At 44.5% G+C, this 21,683-nt stretch overlaps 1 protein-coding gene across 4 annotated transcripts in view; it reads left to right on the top strand.

Moving 5' to 3' along the window:
* The window catches only part of LOC119457005 (uncharacterized), a 251,339-nt gene that overhangs the window by 184,577 nt on the left and 45,079 nt on the right, over positions 1–21,683 (top strand). For all 4 annotated transcript variants that reach the window (XM_049669732.1, XM_049669733.1, XM_049669731.1 and 1 more), the window contains exons 2-5: positions 4,195–4,296; positions 14,617–14,714; positions 19,296–19,456; positions 19,642–19,796. In XM_049669732.1, coding sequence (XP_049525689.1) covers positions 4,195–4,296; positions 14,617–14,714; positions 19,296–19,456; positions 19,642–19,796 — 516 coding nt within the window. The remainder of the gene's footprint in view (positions 1–4,194; positions 4,297–14,616; positions 14,715–19,295; positions 19,457–19,641; positions 19,797–21,683) is intronic.

Raw genomic sequence — 21,683 nt, 5'->3', positions numbered from 1 at the left:
CATTCTTGCATTAACGTTACTTTCCTTGTTTTTCACACACACGTCTGAGTAATTAGCTTTTATATTGTTTTATTCTCACGCCTATATGGAATGCAGCTGAATCTACAGTGCTTCTCGCACATTTTTCAACTATGATACGCCAGCGTACCAAGCGTCGACGAAGACACGTACACACACACGCCAGCTTGTATTAAAAGAAATGTTTACGTCGCAGTTTGTGGCTTTCAAACCTCGCCAAACGATGCATGTATGAAAATAACACGAACATTTTCCTTCCTGCCTTTTCAAACACCAAGCCGTGTCGCCTCCAAGAACGATGCAGCAGAGACAAAAGGTCATTTCGACGCGTGGCGGCCTTGTCGCCATACTAAGGCCACACGCAGCCTGTGTGTCGTGCGAGAAATAAAAACGCTCCCTCGACGTTTCTAGCTCCTTGCACAATAAATTCGCTCCGCGTCAGGGCAAGACGCGACTCAAGAGACCCCCCGCTTGACTCAATAATTCACCCCGTCGGAGACCGGGGTTGCTGCTGGGATATTGATGGGTTGAACCCTGAGACGCAATCCGGGTGATGGTGTCTCTGCTCAATGCAGTCTGTAGCAGCGCTGCGTGTTGCGTGCTTCTTTCTTAGCGTGCTGCGGGTGTTTGGAAGCATTGGAAGAAATAGGTTGAGAAAGACGTATCGATGAAAAAGCTGGCCTTTTAAATTCGTAGAAAAGTTCGGCGAGTTTACTGGTCATATCTATAACGGAAGACAGAAACATCTCAAGAACGCCAGTCGACTGCAGAAAGTACAACAGTAGCATGTGAAGAAGCAGAATGTCACGGAGAGTTTGAAGTGGATGAAGTTTTGTAAAATTCCAAGTGATGACATCGCCGGAGAGTGCTGCCGATGTTTGAAGGATTAGTTCATACTTACAGAAGGCTTTTGCCCTAAACGTGTGAAAGGAAAGAAAGCGAAGAAGTTTGTTTAAATAGTTTGAAAAGTGCTCGGAAGTTTCTTTCTTTTTTTTGTTGGTACATAAAAAGCGGCCTAAAGAAAGTGTTAAAAAGCTACAGATTTGAAGATAATCTCGTGCTAATGAAAGCCACTGAAAGATGAAACACCGCTGTGGAGAATGTAGCTTTAAACTGCGTAAGCTTCGATAACTTTTTGAGAGAAATATTGCCGGAGGAAAGTGCTAATCTTAGAAAGGATTTATTTGCCCGTGAAACGAGGAAGTATGTTTCCAAGGAAGGATTGGCGCAAGTTGGAAAATATTGATTTTCATATAGCTCTGGCGTTTGTCAAATGTTCACCGGTATGCACACGAGTCAGAAAGAGAGAAAGGGGAGAGAAAGATAGAGCTACAGAACATAAGTGTCAACTAGGGCAAAAATAATTTTCATTGTGTTACAAGTAAAAGGCCCTCCGATCAGAACATGACCTAAGGTGCCAAAGCGTTTACAGGATGTTACTGAAATGGCAGAGATCTCGGTCTGTTCGATGGTTGGTTCAAGCTGAGAAATAATTGTGTAAAGATGGAATGATTGGCGAAAGGAAGAAGAACCTGGCTTCTTGTAGAGTCCCTGGCCCACCGCACCAACCTCACGAACGCCTTTCAAGGCTAACCGACAGTTCATAATGCATAAAGCAAGAAATAAAAATACAGCTGCCGTTTGAAAACGCAAGTACTCTGCAGGGTCGAAGGAAAGAAAAGCCGCTTGATTTTCAAACATCCAGTTCAGAGACCTTTCTTGGGAAAGAAGTGAATCGGGCAACAAAGACAAATACGCCTTATAGATAACAAAGTTTTGACACGTTCTTAGCAATCAGCAGCGACCTTTCGCCCGACAACGCGCTTTAGTTCATGACAGTGACACCACCTTGGAGCTGTATGTTCGCTTCTGCATACGCTGCGTTTGTTCTTTCTTTGTAGCCACCCGCTGCTGATAGATGCCGGCCTAATCTGTCTTTTATTACTGCGCTTGTCACAGATCTCGCAATTGCCGCATTCGTGTGTGCCGGATTTTGCCAAAAGCCCGCCAGTTGCGCGACAGCTTTTTTTTTCGCGAGAAAGAGCAAATTCTCTCATTCGATTTCTATGTCATTTCATACTGTGTTTTTAAGCTTGTGCTGATCACGACACTTTTACGCAACAATTATACGCAAGCTAGCGACAATAGCCTTCGTAATATCTTACGGCAGTGAAAATCACAGGCGGAGTTGTCGATGACGCAAGCGCTGCGTCACCGCTAGCTGTCCTTACCATAGATCCCGTACTTTTGTTGGCGTGTGTGTCTTTGTGATCTCTTTGCTTGAAGCCTCTGTGTTCTTAAAAAGGAAAACATTAAACTGAAACTTTCAATCTATTTAGTGCATACTGTTTCGAAATTGCAGCGACATTGTTTCTATGATTAAAGCAAACTGGTGAGGAAAATGCTCAAATTTTGTTTCTGCCTTTTCTGACGACGTATCCTTTTGGTCTGGTGCTGTAAGTGAGGCTTTCACATAATGTTTGCTTAGCAGCGAAACCCGCTTAGTGCGAAAGCCTGCCCGGCTCTCGGGTGAGAAAGAATTGCAGGCGGTCTTGCTACGCAAGCGCGGACTAGTCGAGCTTTCTCGAGTGTCAAACTCGTCTTTATCTTTTTTGTTATCTAGCTCATGATATCGTGTGCATCCTTATCTCTAATACGTCAAACCCAAGTAGTGTGGATTTCCGTCGACCTTTGGTCCAATGAAATTTTCAGACAAAACTGCAACTGAAGACACAAGGTTATATTTCTTCCGCATGTTCGTACTTCATATGTCATAACCGCTCGACGTCATTTTTCTGTCGCCGTTTCTTGCATATCCTTTTTTCTTTCTGTACAAAAAGCACTTTGATGTGTTGATAGCTTACTTTCTGCGGGAAAGCAGAAAGCGCGCTTCATCATTAGGCAACTATAATATCTTGTTAAAGTCCATCATTAATTCAGCACCGTATGCTAGCCCCTCAACATAGTTTCGCTCTTATAACAGAACCCGCATGTTAAAAGGAAAGCGTGCGTAAACGTTATTAAGGGTGAAAAGACCGAAGCTGAATAATTAACGCAGGTCAGGCACATGGTCAGTTAACTAGAGACGATGAAGACGCGGGACCTTTTTTTTTTTGTCATGAACTCACACACTAATGTTTCAGAGGTCCGTTGAAAATGGTTCGCTCATAAAATATTGAGCATATATTCTTTGAAGTATTACGTTGTGAACGCCATCAAAGTCATTTTGCAAGGCAGAGAGCCGGTACTGCAAAGCGTTCTTTCTCACTGCACGATGAACTACGAAGAACGTATATAGCAAGACAAAAGAATATAAGCGGTGAAAAGATTTCTGTGACAGCGAGCTTTATAGAGCGAATTGCCAAATTACCTTATCGATTCTTCGGCTTGTAGGGATTTCCGAATAGTGCAAAATTTATTCGACGGGAAGCTCTTTTTGTATTTTTGCTTTATCCCATTCGATCATCCTGAGCCAGAGAAAATGCGTAGGAAGTGCGTATTTAAGGCTTTGTCTACGATGTCGCCCATGTATGGACACGAGTGCTGTGTATAAATGTGTAGAGAACTTGTGATGCCGAAGGGCAAACTAACAATTACAAAAAGTAGAAGAAAAGAAGAGAGAACTTGCCCTAACGTCTTTTTACGACTTGCCAACACACTTATCTCTTACGCCGTAAATTTAAAGACTTTGGACATTTATTGCAGACAATGTGCAGACAACTTGTCTGCAGGCACTAGGTTCCTGTAACACGCTTATTAGCTACAAACAGCGGCTTTACTACGAATACAAGACTCAAAGGGTTCGCCGGCAAATTTTGTTTGTGCCGCCGGTGTTCTTCAGTTTGCTGCTAACATACCAGGTGGTTTTACATTTTTAGAATACTGCAGTATATGTTGTTAAAGTAAGCTATCGCAAAGTGTTTTGTGATTAGCAGAATAAGCTGAAGCAACAGCGTGAAAGAAACCGGAAACCTAAGAATAAGGTGCAGAAACACCCGGAAGTAAGCAAACGTGTGAAGTGTCTTATCCTTGATTTGTTTTTCTTTTTCGAAAACGTCGCTTCGTGCATGTATCGGTTTTCTCGGCGAAACGTTATTGCGCAAACTTGCACTGTCGAAGTAAGCAACCTGTCAGAGCTATATATTCACAGTCTTTCTGTTTCTATTCTTCTTTCAGTTCAGTATGACGTCACCTGCTCGAGCACGGAGATGAAAGTGGTCGTGTTCATCAATGACTCGGCCTCTGACACATACCTCGAGAAACTGAAGGCCTATGCGGGTGAGTCGAAGTCCTTGCCTGCGAATTTAGGCTTCTACCGAATGCGTACTTTTGCTTTATTCCTTAGAAAATGGTTTATTCCTTAGAAACGCTTTGTCCTTAGAAAATGCGCCTGCATCCATCTTCCCTACTTATTGAAAGGTGGTTCTCTGATAATTGTAAGCGGCTGACTTGCTTTCCATAAAATTCATTGCATTCAAAAGTAACAGGCAGAGCTATGGTGGCTGTTGAAAGAAAAGTTTGATTTACGGTCCTTATTCATTTAGAAAAAAAGGTACCAAAATTTAGAACATAAAAGCATTCGAGCATCACGTTTTCAGCTTAGAAAGTCAGCACTATAGACATGACTATTCTATAAAATGTGTCAATTAAGGCCCTAGAAAGGGCGATCGTTTATGCAGTGCATCTTGATTACAAGTGCAACAATAATTTGTGAACAGGTATTTTGCAACATGTATTTGAAAGAAGGAAACGGGAATTGGCCACGAGCTAAAAATTCTTGCTGAAATACATGCAAAGATAATAATGCATCTTGTTAGAACGTCCTCCGTATTTTTACAGCAGAGCTTGTTGTCACATTTGATGTTGCTTGATCATGAGCCGCCGCTTAAATTGAAGCGCCTTCTTTAGCTTGATAAAGTGCTTTATGATTAGCGGTACCTAACACGGAGCTAAAGGACGATAGATGGAATGCCACGGCACCAGCATGATGTTCTTTCTTGACAGCGACACCAAAGAGCGCATAATAGCTGGGAGCAAAGCCGGCCGCAGCGCATCTGTGCAAATCAAATCGTAAAGTGAGGACATTGTCGCAAAATGTAATAAACGCCCACACGGAGTAGCGGAGTGCTTGACTAGGGAAGGATCGCGGAGCGAGCTTAATGAGCAGCGCGCTAATTGATTAGTGCGCACATTCCCGTTTCCCGGACATCTATCTTGTCGTTCGTGTCGGCTCTGTTTGCACGTTGATGTGCGATGTGATTGCTGTCACTAACAGCGCGACGCGAGTTGAAGTGGCTCAGCTTTAGACGTTCGAAGTTAAATACCTGTCCACGGTTCTGACTAAGCCGGTGTTGAATAGCGCTGCTTGTTTTGAATAGTGTCACTCGTCCGTTGTTTTACTTTTTGGCGGTGACCACTTTTCACCGTATTATCGCTCTTATCACTCGGCTCTAGACGCATCTATTGCATCTAAAATTTCTTGAATATTGTCGTCTATAAGACAGCAAAATAGTCTTGTCTAATCTGGCTGCGCAAGCGACGTCGCTACTGTATACATCTCGAATGTAAGTGAGCACAAGCGAATACTCCGGAATATATCGTGATGCACGTATAAATAGCCGTCGGACTCGATGTGTGAGATTCAAATTCGGTGACCAACGACTGTGGTCGCCGGTATCGTTCTGATGTGAGTATTGCTTGCCTGTACGGGTGCAAGTTCGCCAAATTAAAAACTTAAAATTTTTTACTTAAACTTTTGTCAGTGTTGAGTTTATACGGGGGCGAAATGCAAAAACGCTCGTGTACTTGGATATTGGTGCATGTTAAAGAACCCAAGCAAAGCGGTTCCCTGTGGTGTCCCTAATCCCAGGGGGTAAAAATTAATCCGGAGCCCTCTACTAAGTCTACTCGATAATTATATCGTGGTTTTGTCGCGTAAAACGCCAGAATTTAATTTATATCTTATATTTTGTCAGTGTTTGCTTCTTCACGATCGCCATAACGTGACAAAACGATCTTAACTATCCACCTCAGAGTGCACACTCTATTAACTGCTTTAGTTTTATCTATTTCGTCTTCTCGCAGTTGCATTTTTGTTCGTAATTCTTTATGTGCTCCTGCACTGGTTCTGTAGTCGTTGGAATATTCGTCATCTAGCTCAGCCGCTTTTCAACAGTTTCTTCGCACAATTTCAGTCGTCGAATCACACGTGGCTTTTAGTTTCGCGCGTGACCGAGTCGAGCAAGAATGCTACGTGAGAATGGGAAAACGTCGTAGCTCGCCAACTGACTGTTTAAGCGAAGCTTTAGAGGCTCACTTGTGTCGGGGTCGGTGTACGCGGTGTACGTGGTATCATCGTCAGCATTGACTCGAGCGTCGTCGTCTTCTTCAGCAGCTGGCTCCTTGACGCCTCTCGGGTTGCGCTCGAGCTCGGCACGCGCTCGTGCCACTGCTCCCACGTTCGTCGTTGTCGTCTTATGCCACACCTGGCGCCGTTTCCGCTCATCATTCCAGCGTTTACTTCTCTCCTGTCGTCGTAGTGGGGAGGCCGCGTTTACGGTCGTCTGAGCCATTGCTTAAGGGGGTATGAGTCATTTATTGTCTAACGTGACGGAAAGATTTAATTTTGAAGCAATTTAATTTCGAAGAATCGCAAGCGGCAATGGGCGGGCGAATGCTGCTAACCACTCCGCCGAGCAAACTCGAGACATCGAACGCAAGCGACAACAGCGACGAGTGGAGAATCGTACAACACAACGGAAGGAAAATTTGCACAAGAAGGGAAGGAAAAGTAGTAGGTCAGGTACACACGCGACAAGCTTCGCTTACCCCCATTTGCTCGACAAGGGAAGGACTGTTTTTTTATTTCTTTCTCAGCATGCGACGGCTCGACACTTTCGAGCCACTCGCACTTCCAGAGTGCACTTTCTACATATTTTATCGGTACACGTTGCCTAGTAAATATCTTTGCCGCAATTCTCGCGCTAACAAAACCACCAACTATGGTATCCAGATAAGAGCAACGTTTGATGGCGTATTTACCAGCTCATGTGCGACCATATAGTGCAGTGAACCGTTTTTGCGGAAAAACAAGATTCTTTATCGAAGTTTCTTCTGACATCTATCGCGCTTCTGAAGAAGAACAAATGGACTAAGGTGTCGGAATGCTTCTTGCGGCATAAATTCACTGACCGAAAAAAATATGACGCGCCCTTGTGTACTTTACGGAGCAGCTTTAAGTCGGATATTTCTGGGCCATTCTGCCAGTCGACTTGAGTCAAACGTTTTCATCTCCATGGATAAGCATACATGTTTACTTATTTGATTATGCCTGAGCTTGCATCTTGTATCTCCATAATGCACAAAATATAATTTGGATCTAGCAGTAAAACCTTAGACTTTATAATAATATGACCAGAATATCATACCTTCTGTTTAGTACAACGGGGAAACAAACTGCTGAAAATTGGGGTTGTGTTTTATGGCCTCGTACTGACACAAGGCAAGTCAAATGGCACTGCGACATTAGTGACACGATTGTTCATGACCGTGTTGCCCGATAGCGTTCATGCACAGACACTTGCTCCCTCCAGGGGGGCTCCTATTTTCTCCTGTAAAGGTCGCACTGCCTCAAGCGGAATGCTTTCACGAGAAAGCCAACTTTACAACAGCGTTAGAAAAGGGGGTCGGGGTGGCGGGGGAGGTGGAGCAGTTCAAGTGTGTAAAGGTGTTGCATCAAATCAGCGAATTAATTTTGAAGTGTTGCTTTACCATATAAGTTTTTTTTACCGTTTTTTGGGGGCTGAACACGTACCACAAAGAAACGTTCGCGCTGCCATATCCCCGAAGATCCAATGCCTTTGTTAGCAGACTGCATAGAAACCGTCGATATAATATGTATGAAAGGCTGCACGGAAAATAAAAATAAACGTTACGACGCTCATCTCCTCTAGTTGCAGAATATGATCAGCTAAAAAAAAAAGCGCAGGCCTAGGACAGACAGAATGCATTCTCTGATAGCCTTCGATTTCTGTCTTTTCCTAACGCTAGTATTAATATCGATCTAGTGTTGGCCTCAGATGCGCTTGCTGTTTTTTTTTGTACAGCTGTTTATTTTTCTCCACCCATTTTTCTTTGCGTTCACAAAGCAACAAGGCGTCGAAGTCTTCTATGCCGGTGCTGCGTGCCTTAAGGTTTGCCTCGGTGTTATGAATTGAATATGTATTGACGCATTGACGCTCGTCGCGCGGGAACACAAATGCTGAGGTGCCCAGATGAAATATCCGCAAGATGTTTGTCGATTTCGTCCTCTCCTAGCTGACCTCGAAAGTGGAGCTGGTCAAACGCGACACGAGAAACAAAAATTATCATTAACTGCTAAAGTCTTCTCGAGTGTTGAATATGCAAGATAACTTAAATTTTATTGTGCAGCTCTTAATAATTACGTTTCAAAGAAAATTCGGCCCTTTGATGGAGGCCGCTTTGCTGCCTCTTCTCTGACGCTGATACTGAGCTCGCCGCTGTTTACGATGAGGTCAGTATGCAGATGCGTTTCTTTGAAAAACGCGGAAGCGTGGTCATTCGAGATTGCGAAGTACAATCTATCTGGATGGTGTTAGGCAGTGCTCCAATTTTAGTGATTTTGTCGCTATATTTAGCGACAATCATTTCTATTTAGCGATCAACGACTTTTGTAGAAACCGACTGATCAAACGGCGACATTTTTAAAGTTAAAAATGAGAAAAGTTGCTTCAAAAATAACTTTCTATTTTATTATTCGAAAGCTACAAAAAGGTGGCCGAAATTGAGTGTATGGAACGTGGGCTCTGTAACTATAATGAAGCAACAGTGGTCCGCAGTCACGGAGGCGATACGCTGCGGTTGATTGCACAGACGTAAACAGCATTCACATTGCGCGCACAAAATGCCCGTTTTCTTAATTCTTTATAAAACTTATTAAAAGCGGTCTTAATGCTGCGGGTTGTCCAGTTTCACTAAGTACGTTCGATTGATGGACGTTCACAAGCGTAGCAGTAAGCTAAATTAGCAGAACTTATTGTATGGAATTTGATGGTTATATTTGGAACGCTGGCAGGTGGATAATCCGACAAATACACTGTAGAAAGGCGTAAATATCGGAGTGATGGGGCTTCTTCACGCGAATGTGAACGCACCCGATTCATTTCTCACCTCTTTTGGATAAATGAGTACTTCGAGCTTTCACGTAGATCAAGTTGCGGAAATCTAGTATCATACCTGTATAAAGGTCACGAAAGTTTAATTCAGTGTTTTTATGAACCGACAGGATTTGTAATCTGAAAGTAAACGCAGGATATCGGTTGTCATCATGCTTAGTTCTTCAAGTACATCGCTAAAGCAAAACTCCTCTACACTATGCTGGAAAATTCAATGTTTTATTCCTCATCTTCATGGACCACAGGCTCACCGTGTTGCTGTGCAAACGTTGCTTATATGAGAAGGCTATTTTAAACCCTGTATGTTGTAGGTTAGACGTATTCAAGAGTTGAGGAGTAGCCGGCGCCTTACTTGTGCGTCAACATCTCCTCATATCATATCAATAAAAAAAAAAAGGCGAGCGTGAAATGTTTCGATGGATTCCTTACGTCATAGCCTGCATTAGAGTGTTCCAAAAATGCATTCCTTATATAAAGTTCACTCGACAGGTCTCGCGACAATTTTAGCGATAGTGGAGGAAAATTTTGCGAAAATTTAGTGGCTTCTTTGTCGCAGTTTAGTGACACGGTCGAAAAAACGTAGGCAACAATGGTGCTAATTTGTGAAGCTGCTTCATCTCACGTAAGAGGAGACAGGCTTTAAATGGTCGCACGTGCATCTTGCTGCACAACAAAGCACAGAGAGAGATAGCATTTGACTCACCTTTTTCATTCACTCATGCAAATGCGGTAGCAGGGCGAAAAACAAATTTGGAGGATGCTTAAGCTTCGCTTTTAAGAGTGAAACGCGATAGCATGGAAAGATCCCTGAAGGCTTGTCAGGCTTCCTGGCAACTGGAAACTGCAGCTTTCTTTCTACACCTTCGCATCTGCACGCAGCTGCCGTTTTACGTTGCCGTTAAAACGCTGCCGAGGAGGCGAGCGCCATCTCTATGGTGTTTTTGCAAGTAACATACCTGGGCGCGTCGCTGTATGAAGGGTAGAAACTGCTGGAAAAGGGGTTTGTTTTTGAGTTTCCTCGTAAGAGAATTATCTTTTTTCGTGTATTCAAAATATAATCCGACGCTCTCGTGTCTGTAGATTAAGGTTAAGTCATACTTTACGATTTTCCTGGCGAATTTTACTTCGAGAAATTCAATTAGTTCACCAGCGCCTCTGCGCCACACGGAGGGCCTGTGTAGTCGGGGTGGTTTGGGATGATTTTCGCAGCCGCGGACGCCGACGCCGCATTGTCTACGACACTGGGCCCTTAGCGCTGTCGCGTTAATAAAGAAACAGAAAACTTAAGCTATCTTCGACGCAGTAAACATTACTTTTGATGGTGAACGGGTATGTTTCTCTTCATAGTGGCTGTCACACAGTTTTTGAAACAGCCGTGCCATTTCCACGCTCAGATGGACCTTATTTAAAGGGCTCCCAAGCTACGACCTTTTCGTAAAAGAGCTATAGCCAGTTCGAAAAAAGAAATGTAGATACATGAGTCGGGGCTGTGTCTCACATTGATTAAGAGGCTCAGTCAACGAAATGCGAAACAAAACCATCCCACCTTTCCTTCAAATGAGGCACAAAGATGGACTTCATTAGGCGTTTAATTAGAACCCTCCTTCTGCGTTCTTTCCTGGCAGCACCTTGCGCTGAGCCACGTTTCTGTTTCTAATCGTGTCAACTTCTAATTATTCGTTGTATGTAATTAGGTACCAAAAGTTCCAACGTGCGCATTAACTGCTGCCGCGTTGCTGCTCTCACTTTGCGATCGATTAGGCGCTTCAAGTTAGCATTGTAACGCTAGCCCATTTAAAGCACTTAAGGACTTGACTCGAGACGAAGAAAGAGCCATCAATATGCAGTCAGCTTCTTTTTGAGATTGCAAACAACTTCGGTGAAGAAAAGTTGCCGGCATTGTAAGTTTAAAATTAACCTCCGGCGAACATACTGAAGAGCATTGAAAATATTCAAATGAACGTCCATTAGATTATTATCTGTTTGTGTGCAGTCATTGTAACCAAATATTTTTTCTTGCAGAAAGTATGGGCACAGGTTTAAAAGAGCATAAGCTTGATAGTTTTTAAAGGCTCCCTGATCACGTTGTAAGGAGTAGCTGTCATCGTGTTAGTGCGCCAGCATCTGTTATTGATATGGAACATATTACGAGGTAACGTTTGAGGAATTAAGTTATGTGGTGCCCTCAAAAAGTTATAAAGCGAAGGAAACTGCACAGTTCAGTGCCAACGAAGCAGTCACCCGGCGACATCGAGGACCATAAACAGTGGGACCTATAGCGCTTAGATTGAAAGAATATTTATCCTATGACCCAATAAATTACACGCATTATTTGACATCTTTTTTGGGGGCAGCTTTGCAATATATAAACACGGCCGAAATAAATGACGCAGGTTAATTGTCTGGCGACATTACAATATCTAGAGAACAACAAGACACGATATAGCAGTGTTACTTGTGCTGTAAGTTGTCAGTTATTTACAAAGCTGTCCGGTAAATGACAGCTTGTTGCCCCAACGTTATGCAGAGGCTGCAACCTCCATCTGGCCGCTTTGGCCCTTTTCCTTTCCACATTCAAGATGAATGAATGAATGAATGAATGAATTGGCTTATGTCGTAATGATAGAACCGTGCCGAGTCTTCACGATCTTTAGTTTTTTTAGTTCCAACAATCGACCAGTTCCATTAATTAGTCTCCAACTCCCAAGTATCCTTTCCCCTGCTTTGCACTGCATGTTGAGTCGCTTGTGTTCTAGATGTGTTTAGCGAATTGTTTCTCCTCTCCTAACGTAGAACGAATAGCTTCCCAGTGCGAGCTTCCCTGAACAAGGACTTCTAACGCTGCACTTGTAGTTATATGCATTTTTTTCTTCCGACACGACGCAGCTATCGTCTACCAGAGGGTGGTGACTGCTTTGAGACTTGCCATTTGAGGCTTCGCACACTTCCTCTAGCTCGCCATTACCCTCTTTCACCACTGCTGCAGTTTAGCAACGCTACAGCCTTGTCTAGCGCAACGCGTTCGTCGCGTCGCCGTTGTTGAACAACGCGCATATCAGCTCGCAGCGCTCGGGCGACGCACGTCGGGAGGATTTCCTTCAGGCTCTCTGGACGCTTGCGCCGAGTCCTCATGCTAGGAGCCGTGATCAATATTTGACAGGATTCCCGTCGCTTCCGACGACGACGTATCTGCGCTCGCCAGGCGACCCGAGGCAGCTTCGCGACTCCGCGACCGCGCGCACTGGAGTGTTTCGAGCGTCGTGCGTCTCGTCGACCGTGAGGGATTGGGGCTCTGGGACACTCGAAAGAAACTGTGATGAACAAACCATAACAGCTCTCGCGACCGCAAGCTGACTGCAAACAGTTTCGCGCGGCGAGTGCTCCCCGAGGAGCCCTCGTTTTTCACGCTGGACTCCGAGGACGAACGCTTCGCATATAGGCCGACTACGAGGCATGGGATTAGGCACATGATTGATGCCGAGCTACCTTCCCCTCTTCGCCTGGGCCTCGGTCTACCTTTTCTCGCTGGCGCCTCTTCAATAAACTCATGCTGAACAAAGGTGACATTGAACGAGGAGCTGTCGCGTGACGCTGCCAAGGACGTGCAAACCCGACTTCACTGCACGGTTCTGTGGCTATAGGCCTGTTCCGGTGTCGCTTGCAAGGGATTAATCCGACTAATGAAGCGAGGCTTTCGCGAGGTGGATTGAAAGCTCGTGCGCTCTCTGTAGCTGCCTTTGGAAAAGCCCAGCAGCTGTTGCCATCATGTGGATTTGCTTGGTTGTCTTTTGGTGCTAAGAAATACCCTTATGCACATTTTGGAGTAAAATTATATGTATTCAAACTCGCCTTAAGTCTGCTTGGCGAGGCTGTTCGGAGGTTTATTGATTTTTTGGGTTCTCAAGCCACGAAGTAACAAGGTCTATGCGAGACGCCACAGTGGAGGGTTAGGCATTAATTTTTCATCACGTGGGGCCCATCAACACGCACACACAGCTCGGTACGTGAGCGTCTTTTCATTCCGTTCCCATCGAAGCTCCGCTGCTTTAGCGGTAATCTAATCTGCAGAATTGGTTTTGATGTAGTCATGTGAAACATTCGCAAACCAGGAAACACTGTGGATGCTCCCCCCCCCCCCCCCCCCCTCTTTGTATGCAGGCGAGTGAGATGGGGTTGTGTACTATCTGTATGATATATTAGAAAAACACGATGATTGAAACGGAGCAGTGGTAGACATGGAGAGAAATGCTAACCGCTCATTCTCAGTCAAACTGGCTAATGTGCAAATGCCATTGGTTGGAGTAATGTGACGTCGACTGTGCTTTGTGTGAAAGCGAAGGGCTGGTACTACGGGGTAAATTTGAACTAGCTTTGGTTGCATAGTGACAAAGACGAGGTGCTGTGGGTTCAAAAGAAATACGTAAGTAACGAAAAAACAAAACAAGAACGTATTACCAATTATACAACCAAAAGCACAAAACCTAAATCAAAACCTTAGTTTTAATGTCTCATAATAATATTTAGAACCTTGATGAATTCCAAGTTTTATTAGTGTGCCACTAATGAGCAGAATTTACTGAATAGTGCTTTTCGAAAAGGTATGTATGTTGTTCCTGGCCTTTCTGTGCTTTGCCGCATAGACGTGAGCGCTAAAAAAATTAATTTCAATTATGAATTTTACGGTCCTGAATCACAGTCTGATTATACGAGACATTCGTAGTGGAGGATTCAGGATTAATTTTGACCACCTGGGGTTCTTTAACGTGAACCTAATTTGAAGTACGCTAATGTTCTTGCATTTCGCCCCCTAAGAAATGCGGCCGCCGCGACGCGAGTACTCGAGTGCGTGTCTGACAGCGACGTTCCAGCGTGATGTTACCGCAAATACGTTGTACGTGTTTTGTACACTGGCGCACGATAACGTTAGTAAGTGCTGCCTCGAGTAAAAATATACGAACCAGGGATTCCGTGATCAAGTCGATTTTCTGCTCCGGCCTGTGAATGTAACTTGAAATTGAGGACTGCACTTTAAACTCGACATGGTGAACTTTCCAGTGCAGTCGTGAAGTTCACCTTGTACGTCTCAACTACGAAGAATTATGTTTTTTTCGGGGAGCCCGTGGTCGGTATACACGCTCACGGGTGTACGTCGACTTTTTGCAATCGGAAAATTTGAAATCAGGTTCGCGTGTAACTCCTCGTGATTTCTCTCGCTTCTAACGTCGACTGAGACAAGTTGGAGGTCATGATAAGAAATGCCGAATTTTGGTTCGAGGCCACGCGAGTGCCGACTCATGGTGTCACGTGGATAGGGGGAAAAACTATTTTCGGTGTGCTGTCGAATGCAGCACAGATACACTTTTCCTCGATAATTCGCATGACCGCTATTGCATCTGCACCGCAGGTTGTCAGCCACAAGTGACACCCGGAAAGGCCACTTTCGTTTTGCCGCTGGACAACATCTACGCTTGCGGAACGACAAGAATGCACAACAAGCTCACGGTAAGCAACATCAGCCGCCAACTGTTCGTAAATGCATCCTGAACACATAAATTAAACAGTCTACGCAGCAAGCTATGCCTTCAACATCTTCTTTGACTTCCTTTAGGCACTAGGCGTTCTTTACCTGCGGCGAAAATGAAAGCCATAAGTCACTTTATTTATTCGCCTGTCTAACACTGTTGATGTCAGCCTGGTGTCACGGATAGTGTGGTATAGTAGCGCGTCTGGGTGTTTACTTTTTCGTTTGCTTTGTGTTGGGAAATCTCATAGAAGTTCCTCGTTTGACTCACGCCTATATTTGAATGCAATCTAGTTTCTTTCTAATTGTTAACAGTTACCTAGCTCGAGCAGACGCTGCCAGATTACGCCAGTGAATTTCAATATGACATCTCTTTATATGAGTTCTCTTATTTCTAACACATACCTTAACCGCATCTGTTGTAGCTTAAGCTCGAACTTTAGTATGCAGCTTTATGAGAATCTCGTGTAGGAGTAAACTTCATATCGCGTCTCCAGGACCGCCAGCTGGGATGACAGTACTATATGGCCCTGCTTTGTTTCAGTTTGTCAGGCGTAAGTGTAGAAACGACTGCTTATTTGGAAGGAAAAAACAAAACGAAACATAAATGACTGTAGATTTAGTAAACGGATTCTAACGCTCGCCTCTATTCCGTAATCAAATTTCGAAACGTATCTCAGTTGTAAGAACATTCTGGAAGATTGAGCTAGCCTCGTCTCCGATGATGCGTACGTCGCCGACGCGCAAATCCTTTTCGCAAAGCGCCGTCCCGTAGAAAGAGAGACATACGTGTTCCGGCTGTTGTCGATGTTTTCACTCCTGGCCGATCCTGCCTGCGTTGGAAGAGTGTTTGACTTCTTCTCGCCCAGTGACGCGAGACACCACTGCATCTTGTAGGCGTGGACCCCTTGATCAGTAGGCGCACTTTGTCTCACCCTAGTACTGTGCACTCTTGTGGGAACTAGAAAACCTCCACCTGGAACGACCAATAGGCGCAAAAAAAAAGGAGAGGGGCGCGAGTTTATGTTTGGCTCAACACCAAGGCATTGTAACGAAGGCATCAGGAAAACGATGAATCAAGGAAAAGGTGTTGTTATATAAATAATTATATTGATGACGTCAGAAATATTGAAAATTAGGGTCGCCTGTTTTGTACGAAAATGCCAAACGAAGGAAGAGAAATAACATTAGTTGCAGGATAAAGAATAGAACTATGTCGTTTACGTTTCAGAGTTTACTCTCTTCTTTTGAGATGAGCTAACTGTAACATATCAATCTGGTAGGGTCCAATGAGTGGTCCGAATGAAAAAAAAGCATAAAAAAATCCCAAGAAAGAGTTAAGTGGCTGTATCGGTAGCTGTTCTCTTTAAACAAGCTGACTTGTGGCTCGTTCACAGCAAATAAAGTAGCATCATAAAAGCACGGTCAAAAAAAAAAAATCACGTGGCACGCATATCGGCACATCAGCGCTAATCACATGCCACTTTTGCGATATGTTCCCCCCATGAGCCGTTCGTACGTGGTCGCCCTTTGTGACAAGGCTGTCGATTATTAGCGAATGATTCATTTTCAAACAGGTTAGTTAGTACTTAACGATTGCCTTCCAATTATATTTATTTTTACACTTGGTCCAAGCAGCGGTCGTTCTATTTAACATCAGAACCGGCTGGTCGTGGCCGGCGCATAAACGTACCTAAGTAAAGTGAAACTCAATTATTCCGCAACTTACATCCGCCTTCGCTTTAGAACATAGAAGTTGTAAGTAAGTAGTTATCTCCGGACATATCGTCAATGTACCCGTTCATATGTACGAGCTTCTCTATTAAGCTGAGCTGCTTAATTAAGCTAATTGCTAATCCATACTAACAAATTAGAACCGCTGGCAAAGTATGAGGAACAATGGATGATCCTTTTGTTTTATCTGTCTTCGTATTATGCTCGAGCCTCTCATTTGTTACCATGAGCTCCCCCGTAGTTGTAAAAGATGCTGTAAAAAAAGAAAAGAAAAAAAAATTGTGTCAGCGCGCACGCAGCAATCTCGCGCGACGTCACTGCTGAAAGGGTGAGTTTGACCCTGACACTTGGTTTAGCCTTAGCAGCCTCTGCACCCATTGAATTCAGTTGAAGCAGCAAAGCGACCTAGCTATTTGTTTTTGTTAAAATTTGGTTTGGGTCTCGCCGCGGGGCTCTGGCAGGAGCTTCTCGGTCGTGTCAAATTATATTTGGGCATATACAGGCTTCCCTTTCTCTCACGACTGTCGGTCGGTCTGTGGCCTTCTGCAGTGTTTCGCTAGGCACATCCGACCACGTGCAGATTGTTGGCGATTCAGGCGACGTTCGAAAGCCCGATTTCGGAATGTCCGAGAGTAAACGAGCACAGCGAAGATTTAAGGCGAATGTCAGAAAGAGAGAGAGAAGAGACATTAACAGTGAGACATAAATGCCACAGTGACATTTTCTGGCGCCATTGCTCGCATTGTGCACGTGGTTTAACCAGCACAGCCACCTGAAAACACGTAGTGCACGTCGTAGGCAGCATGTTTTCGTCTCCAGAGGGCGTTTTCAATGAAAAAAAAAGCGCTGTTAAAGGGTGGCGAATGAGCTCGTGCGAGAGACAATTAAATGCGCAAGTGAACGTTGCGTGCATAACATTCGCTAAAGAGACCAAGACGAACCAAAATATTCTGGAACCGTGTAAGAGCACTCGGAGCTCCAACTAAAAATTGTCAAATCGCTATACGGGATGTAGACGGTAACGTCTCCGAAGGAGACAACGCACTGCGGTACATCACAGACGTTATTGGGATAACTTAGGCACGAAATAAAGCGTAGTTCAGACTGAAACAGACCCAGCAATAGCAGCGAAGCCTGAGAGATCAAGATTTAGCATACAAAACTTTTACAGGAGAAAACCATAAAATGTCCCTAATAACACGGCCGCAGGACCCGATGAAATCCGAATACAGCCAATCAAAAACATCAGTCCAAAGAGCAAGGGACTGCTGACTAATGCCATAGAGCAAGTGATTAGAATGAAGAAAATTCCACTTGGATGGCGTGAAAGCAAAATGAACCTCATCTACAAAGGCAAATACTATAGGGATAAGATGAGCTCGTACAGGCCAGTTACAGTAACCCCAGTGACATATAGAACGGCAATGCAAGCCATAAAATTACAACTGTCGAAGTGGGTGGAGAAAATTGTTGTACTGGTGGAACTACAGAATGGGTTCAGACCAGGCAGACGCTTAGAGGATAATATGTTTAGACTAACTCAATGCATAGAAGTTTCAGTAGCTCAAAATAGACCTTTATATTATGGATAGCATTTCTAGGTATTACTACGACAACGTAGAGAGGGTATCGTTATGGGATATTCTGAAGCACGAAGGCATAGATGACGATTTCGTGAAGCTTCTGAGGGAGATATGTAGAGACAACCGAATACAAATTCTATGGGAAAACCGCAAATGTAATGAAGAGGTGGAAGTTCACCAAGGAGTTAAGCGAGGATGTCCGCTGTCTCCATCTTTAAGAGCTGCACAAGCGCAAGAAAAACATGGCTAAAAAAAGGCACACATACACATACACACAGGCGCTACTCCCAACAATTAATTTTTTATCCCGACACTACTTTTTATACATCACATATTCTGAGAACATCAGTGCGCAGAAATCCAAGGTATTCCGAGTCAACAGTTCTACATGAGCGAGGCTGGCACACCCAGAAACCCAAATTTCTTTCTTGCCAGCGTGATAGACGGCATGCTTATGCACATTTAACCCATTTTTTCTATTTCTTCCGCTTCAATATTCTCTCTTGTAAGCTGATTCCTATTTCGGCCAACAATTCTGCAAGTCTCAAACAACAGAACACAACCACAACTCTTACAATACATCGCAAGAAAGCCACCGACCACATTTTTGACATTAAAACTGTGTTCGCGCAACCAATCGTTAAGGCAACGGCCGGTTTTTCCAACATAGCTGTGACCGCATGACAACGTTAAGCACTAAATTATACATTCAGCACAATCTACAAACTTTTTTTGTAGATTGTGCTGCATACCAACGCATTCGGAGGACTGCGTTAGCATTCCAGTTACTTTCGTGCTTCAATACATAAAACGACGTTTTGTTAGGAAAGTAACTGGAACGACATTGCATTTCTCCACAAAGTTCGGGAATTATTATCCTGAAACTGGTGTCATCCTGAGAATCCGTTCCAAATGGATCCGCCTTGCGAACTCCACGTCTAGAATTTGTAAATTGCAATATGGGCCATAAGGAAATAGGTAAAACCTAATTAGTGAATTCTTGTTAATTAATTGATTATGCACTTTAATTTCTTGTACAAGTAATGTCCGCCTCTTCGTGTAGACCAGCTCATGAACTAGAATAGTGCTATCTGCCACAGGCAACCTTTAAAAAAGTTTTGGAAGTGCTCGCTGAAACACCCTGTAACTTGAGCACGCACACCCTGTTCACACAAATGCAAACACGACAATAACTCGTGCTTCTCCGCCACCACCCTCTTCTACTAACAACGCTTACGAATGCAGGGCCAATGGATCTACTACCACCGTATCATGGTCGAGACGCCCGGCGAGGAGACGCAAGTCATTCTGGCAAAGTGCGTCCTCCCAGGGGGCTTCAACCAAAGCATCACGTCCCGCGGACGCGCTCGTCGGGAGTCGCTTCCCTTCGACCTCGTGGAGCCAGAGTGAGTGCTGACGGCACAATTAGACGCTCTAACACTTGTTCAAAGAAGGTAATCTCTGTCGTTTGCACTCACTGTAAGTGTGCGTCTGTTCGCGTTGCTTCCACAGGCACCGCGAAAAGTGCTCTGTCGTGTATCGTCCGTTTCGTTGCCTCGTCTTTGCGCTTAAAGATGACGCTGTCCCACAGGCACCTGAACATCACCGAGTACATCGAGGCCCGGGCGCCCGTGCCTTACCTCGACGTGGCGATACGACAGAATGGCCGTGTGCTCGACACAACCCTCAACGTGCAGCCCGGGACGCCGCTGGAGATGCTTGTATTCCTCGACCCCAAGAGCAGAGGTACGATTGCTAACTGCTTACGCCCGTTCGTGTGGCCCGCTCTCTATTAAAGAGGTCTGTTTCCCTCGGCAGTGCTGGTGTTTTGTGCGTCATAACGCAATAAGTTTGCGGAGTTTGCAGTCAGTTCATTTTAAGTGCGGAGCACTTTAGGGGCCCGGGTTGTCGGTGTCTAATGTGTCATGTCGTCGCGATCAGAAAGCACAAGCGCGAAACAGGGCCAGAATATGCCAATACCAGCGCAAAACCGGGTAAAATTAAACTAACTAGATTCGGAGTAATATAAAATACAATGAATACTGATGAAATAGTCGAATTATTTAACAGAAATTTGTTAAAGTTGCTTCGAACTATCAGAAATAAGTATGGCTCCATGTGCGTGGCGGTTTCTCACCAGTTGTGCCTTAGCACAGGTGTCAAAAAGGATGATGGATTGCTGAAAACACGATAAACACGGAATAGAACAAGATAAACATAAGGAAAACACAAGGGAAACACCGGCGAATCACTGCACCCCACTTCCCAAGCTTTCAGGTTGATTGGAACTGCATTACCGCCGAGTTTACCATTGCATTAGCCGCGAGTTTTTTTTTTTGTCATTTATTTATATTAGGGAAACACTGCACTGTGTGTGCTAGTTAACTACTTGACGTCGTTGTGCCTGAAAAGTTCCATGTTATGGCATCCTTCATTCACTGAGCCCTTTGTTTTATGGGTGTTGAGAGGCCGGGCGGCATTGGAGCACCCATGGAGATCTCGAAACTTTTCCACAATAAAAAATAAATACTAACTAAAATAAAAATAAATGAAAAATAAACAAGTAATTAATAAATTAATCTTCCTAATTTCCAGCTGTGCGGTGAAAACAATGCAGCCGTTCAGAGGTCTCTGAAGAATATTCTTAGGTAGTGCTACATGACAGTCCTGTTTGTCCGCAGTGAGGTGCATGGCGGGTATACAAGGTTGGAGAGCGAAATTTTTATACGCGGATAGTTGTTCACTGTTATGTTCGACGCTTATTTGCAACGCAGAGGTCGCTAATATATCTTTTCAAAGCGGGCATTGTACGGGACGCAAATCGTTGCAATGCGTGGTTTTCTTTTGGAGTTTCACAATGCTGATGCAAAGCGTTTATTACAGCGAAGCTGTATATGGCTATCCGATTCGTCCGTCCGTCGCCTACACGCAGAAACTATCATCATCAGCAATGGCTCGAGCGTCGTCGTCTTCTTCCACAGCTGGCCAGTTGGTTGCGCGAACGCGCTCGTGCCACTGCTCCCGCGTTCTTCGTCGTCGTCTTCTTTCACAGCTCGATCCGTTGCCGCTCATCATTCCAGCGATGAATTTAACTTCTCTTCTGCCGTCGTAATGGGGAGATGGCGTTTACGGAGGTATGAGCCATTGCTTAAGGGGGCATGGCCCCTTCAATTTCTTATCGTGATGGACAGATTTAATTCTGAAGCAATTTAACTATGAAGAATCGCAAGTGGCAATGCGACAACGGCGGCTTGAGGGCATACCGTCAGTGAGTCGTTTTTTCCATCGCAGCCGAACGTGTGTGTAACCTCATTAAGAAACACAAATACGTAACCAATAATTGAGAAATACTTTAATATGCCGTCGGGATTAACCCAGTGATAAACACCGGAGCCGCACGTTTCAGCTTCGCTGGTTAACCATCTTACGGAGTGCTTGGGCGGTGATCTTTTCGTTGTCGGTTTGCTTGCTTCTTTTCAAGAGACCTCGAGTGCGGTGGAGCCGCGGTTGTTCGTTAGTGTCATCTCTTCTCTCATCATAAACGTGCCTCGTTACCATCTCATTCAAATTAGCTTTCGCGTGGTCAAGCACACGCTAATAAGCGTCCCATGACCGTGCGAGAGTGCCAAGCTC

Source organism: Dermacentor silvarum, chromosome 6, assembly GCF_013339745.2.
Source record: "Dermacentor silvarum isolate Dsil-2018 chromosome 6, BIME_Dsil_1.4, whole genome shotgun sequence".
In the NCBI taxonomy this organism is placed as follows: Eukaryota; Metazoa; Arthropoda; class Arachnida; order Ixodida; family Ixodidae; genus Dermacentor; species Dermacentor silvarum.
This window is presented reverse-complemented; position numbering and strand designations above follow the sequence as displayed.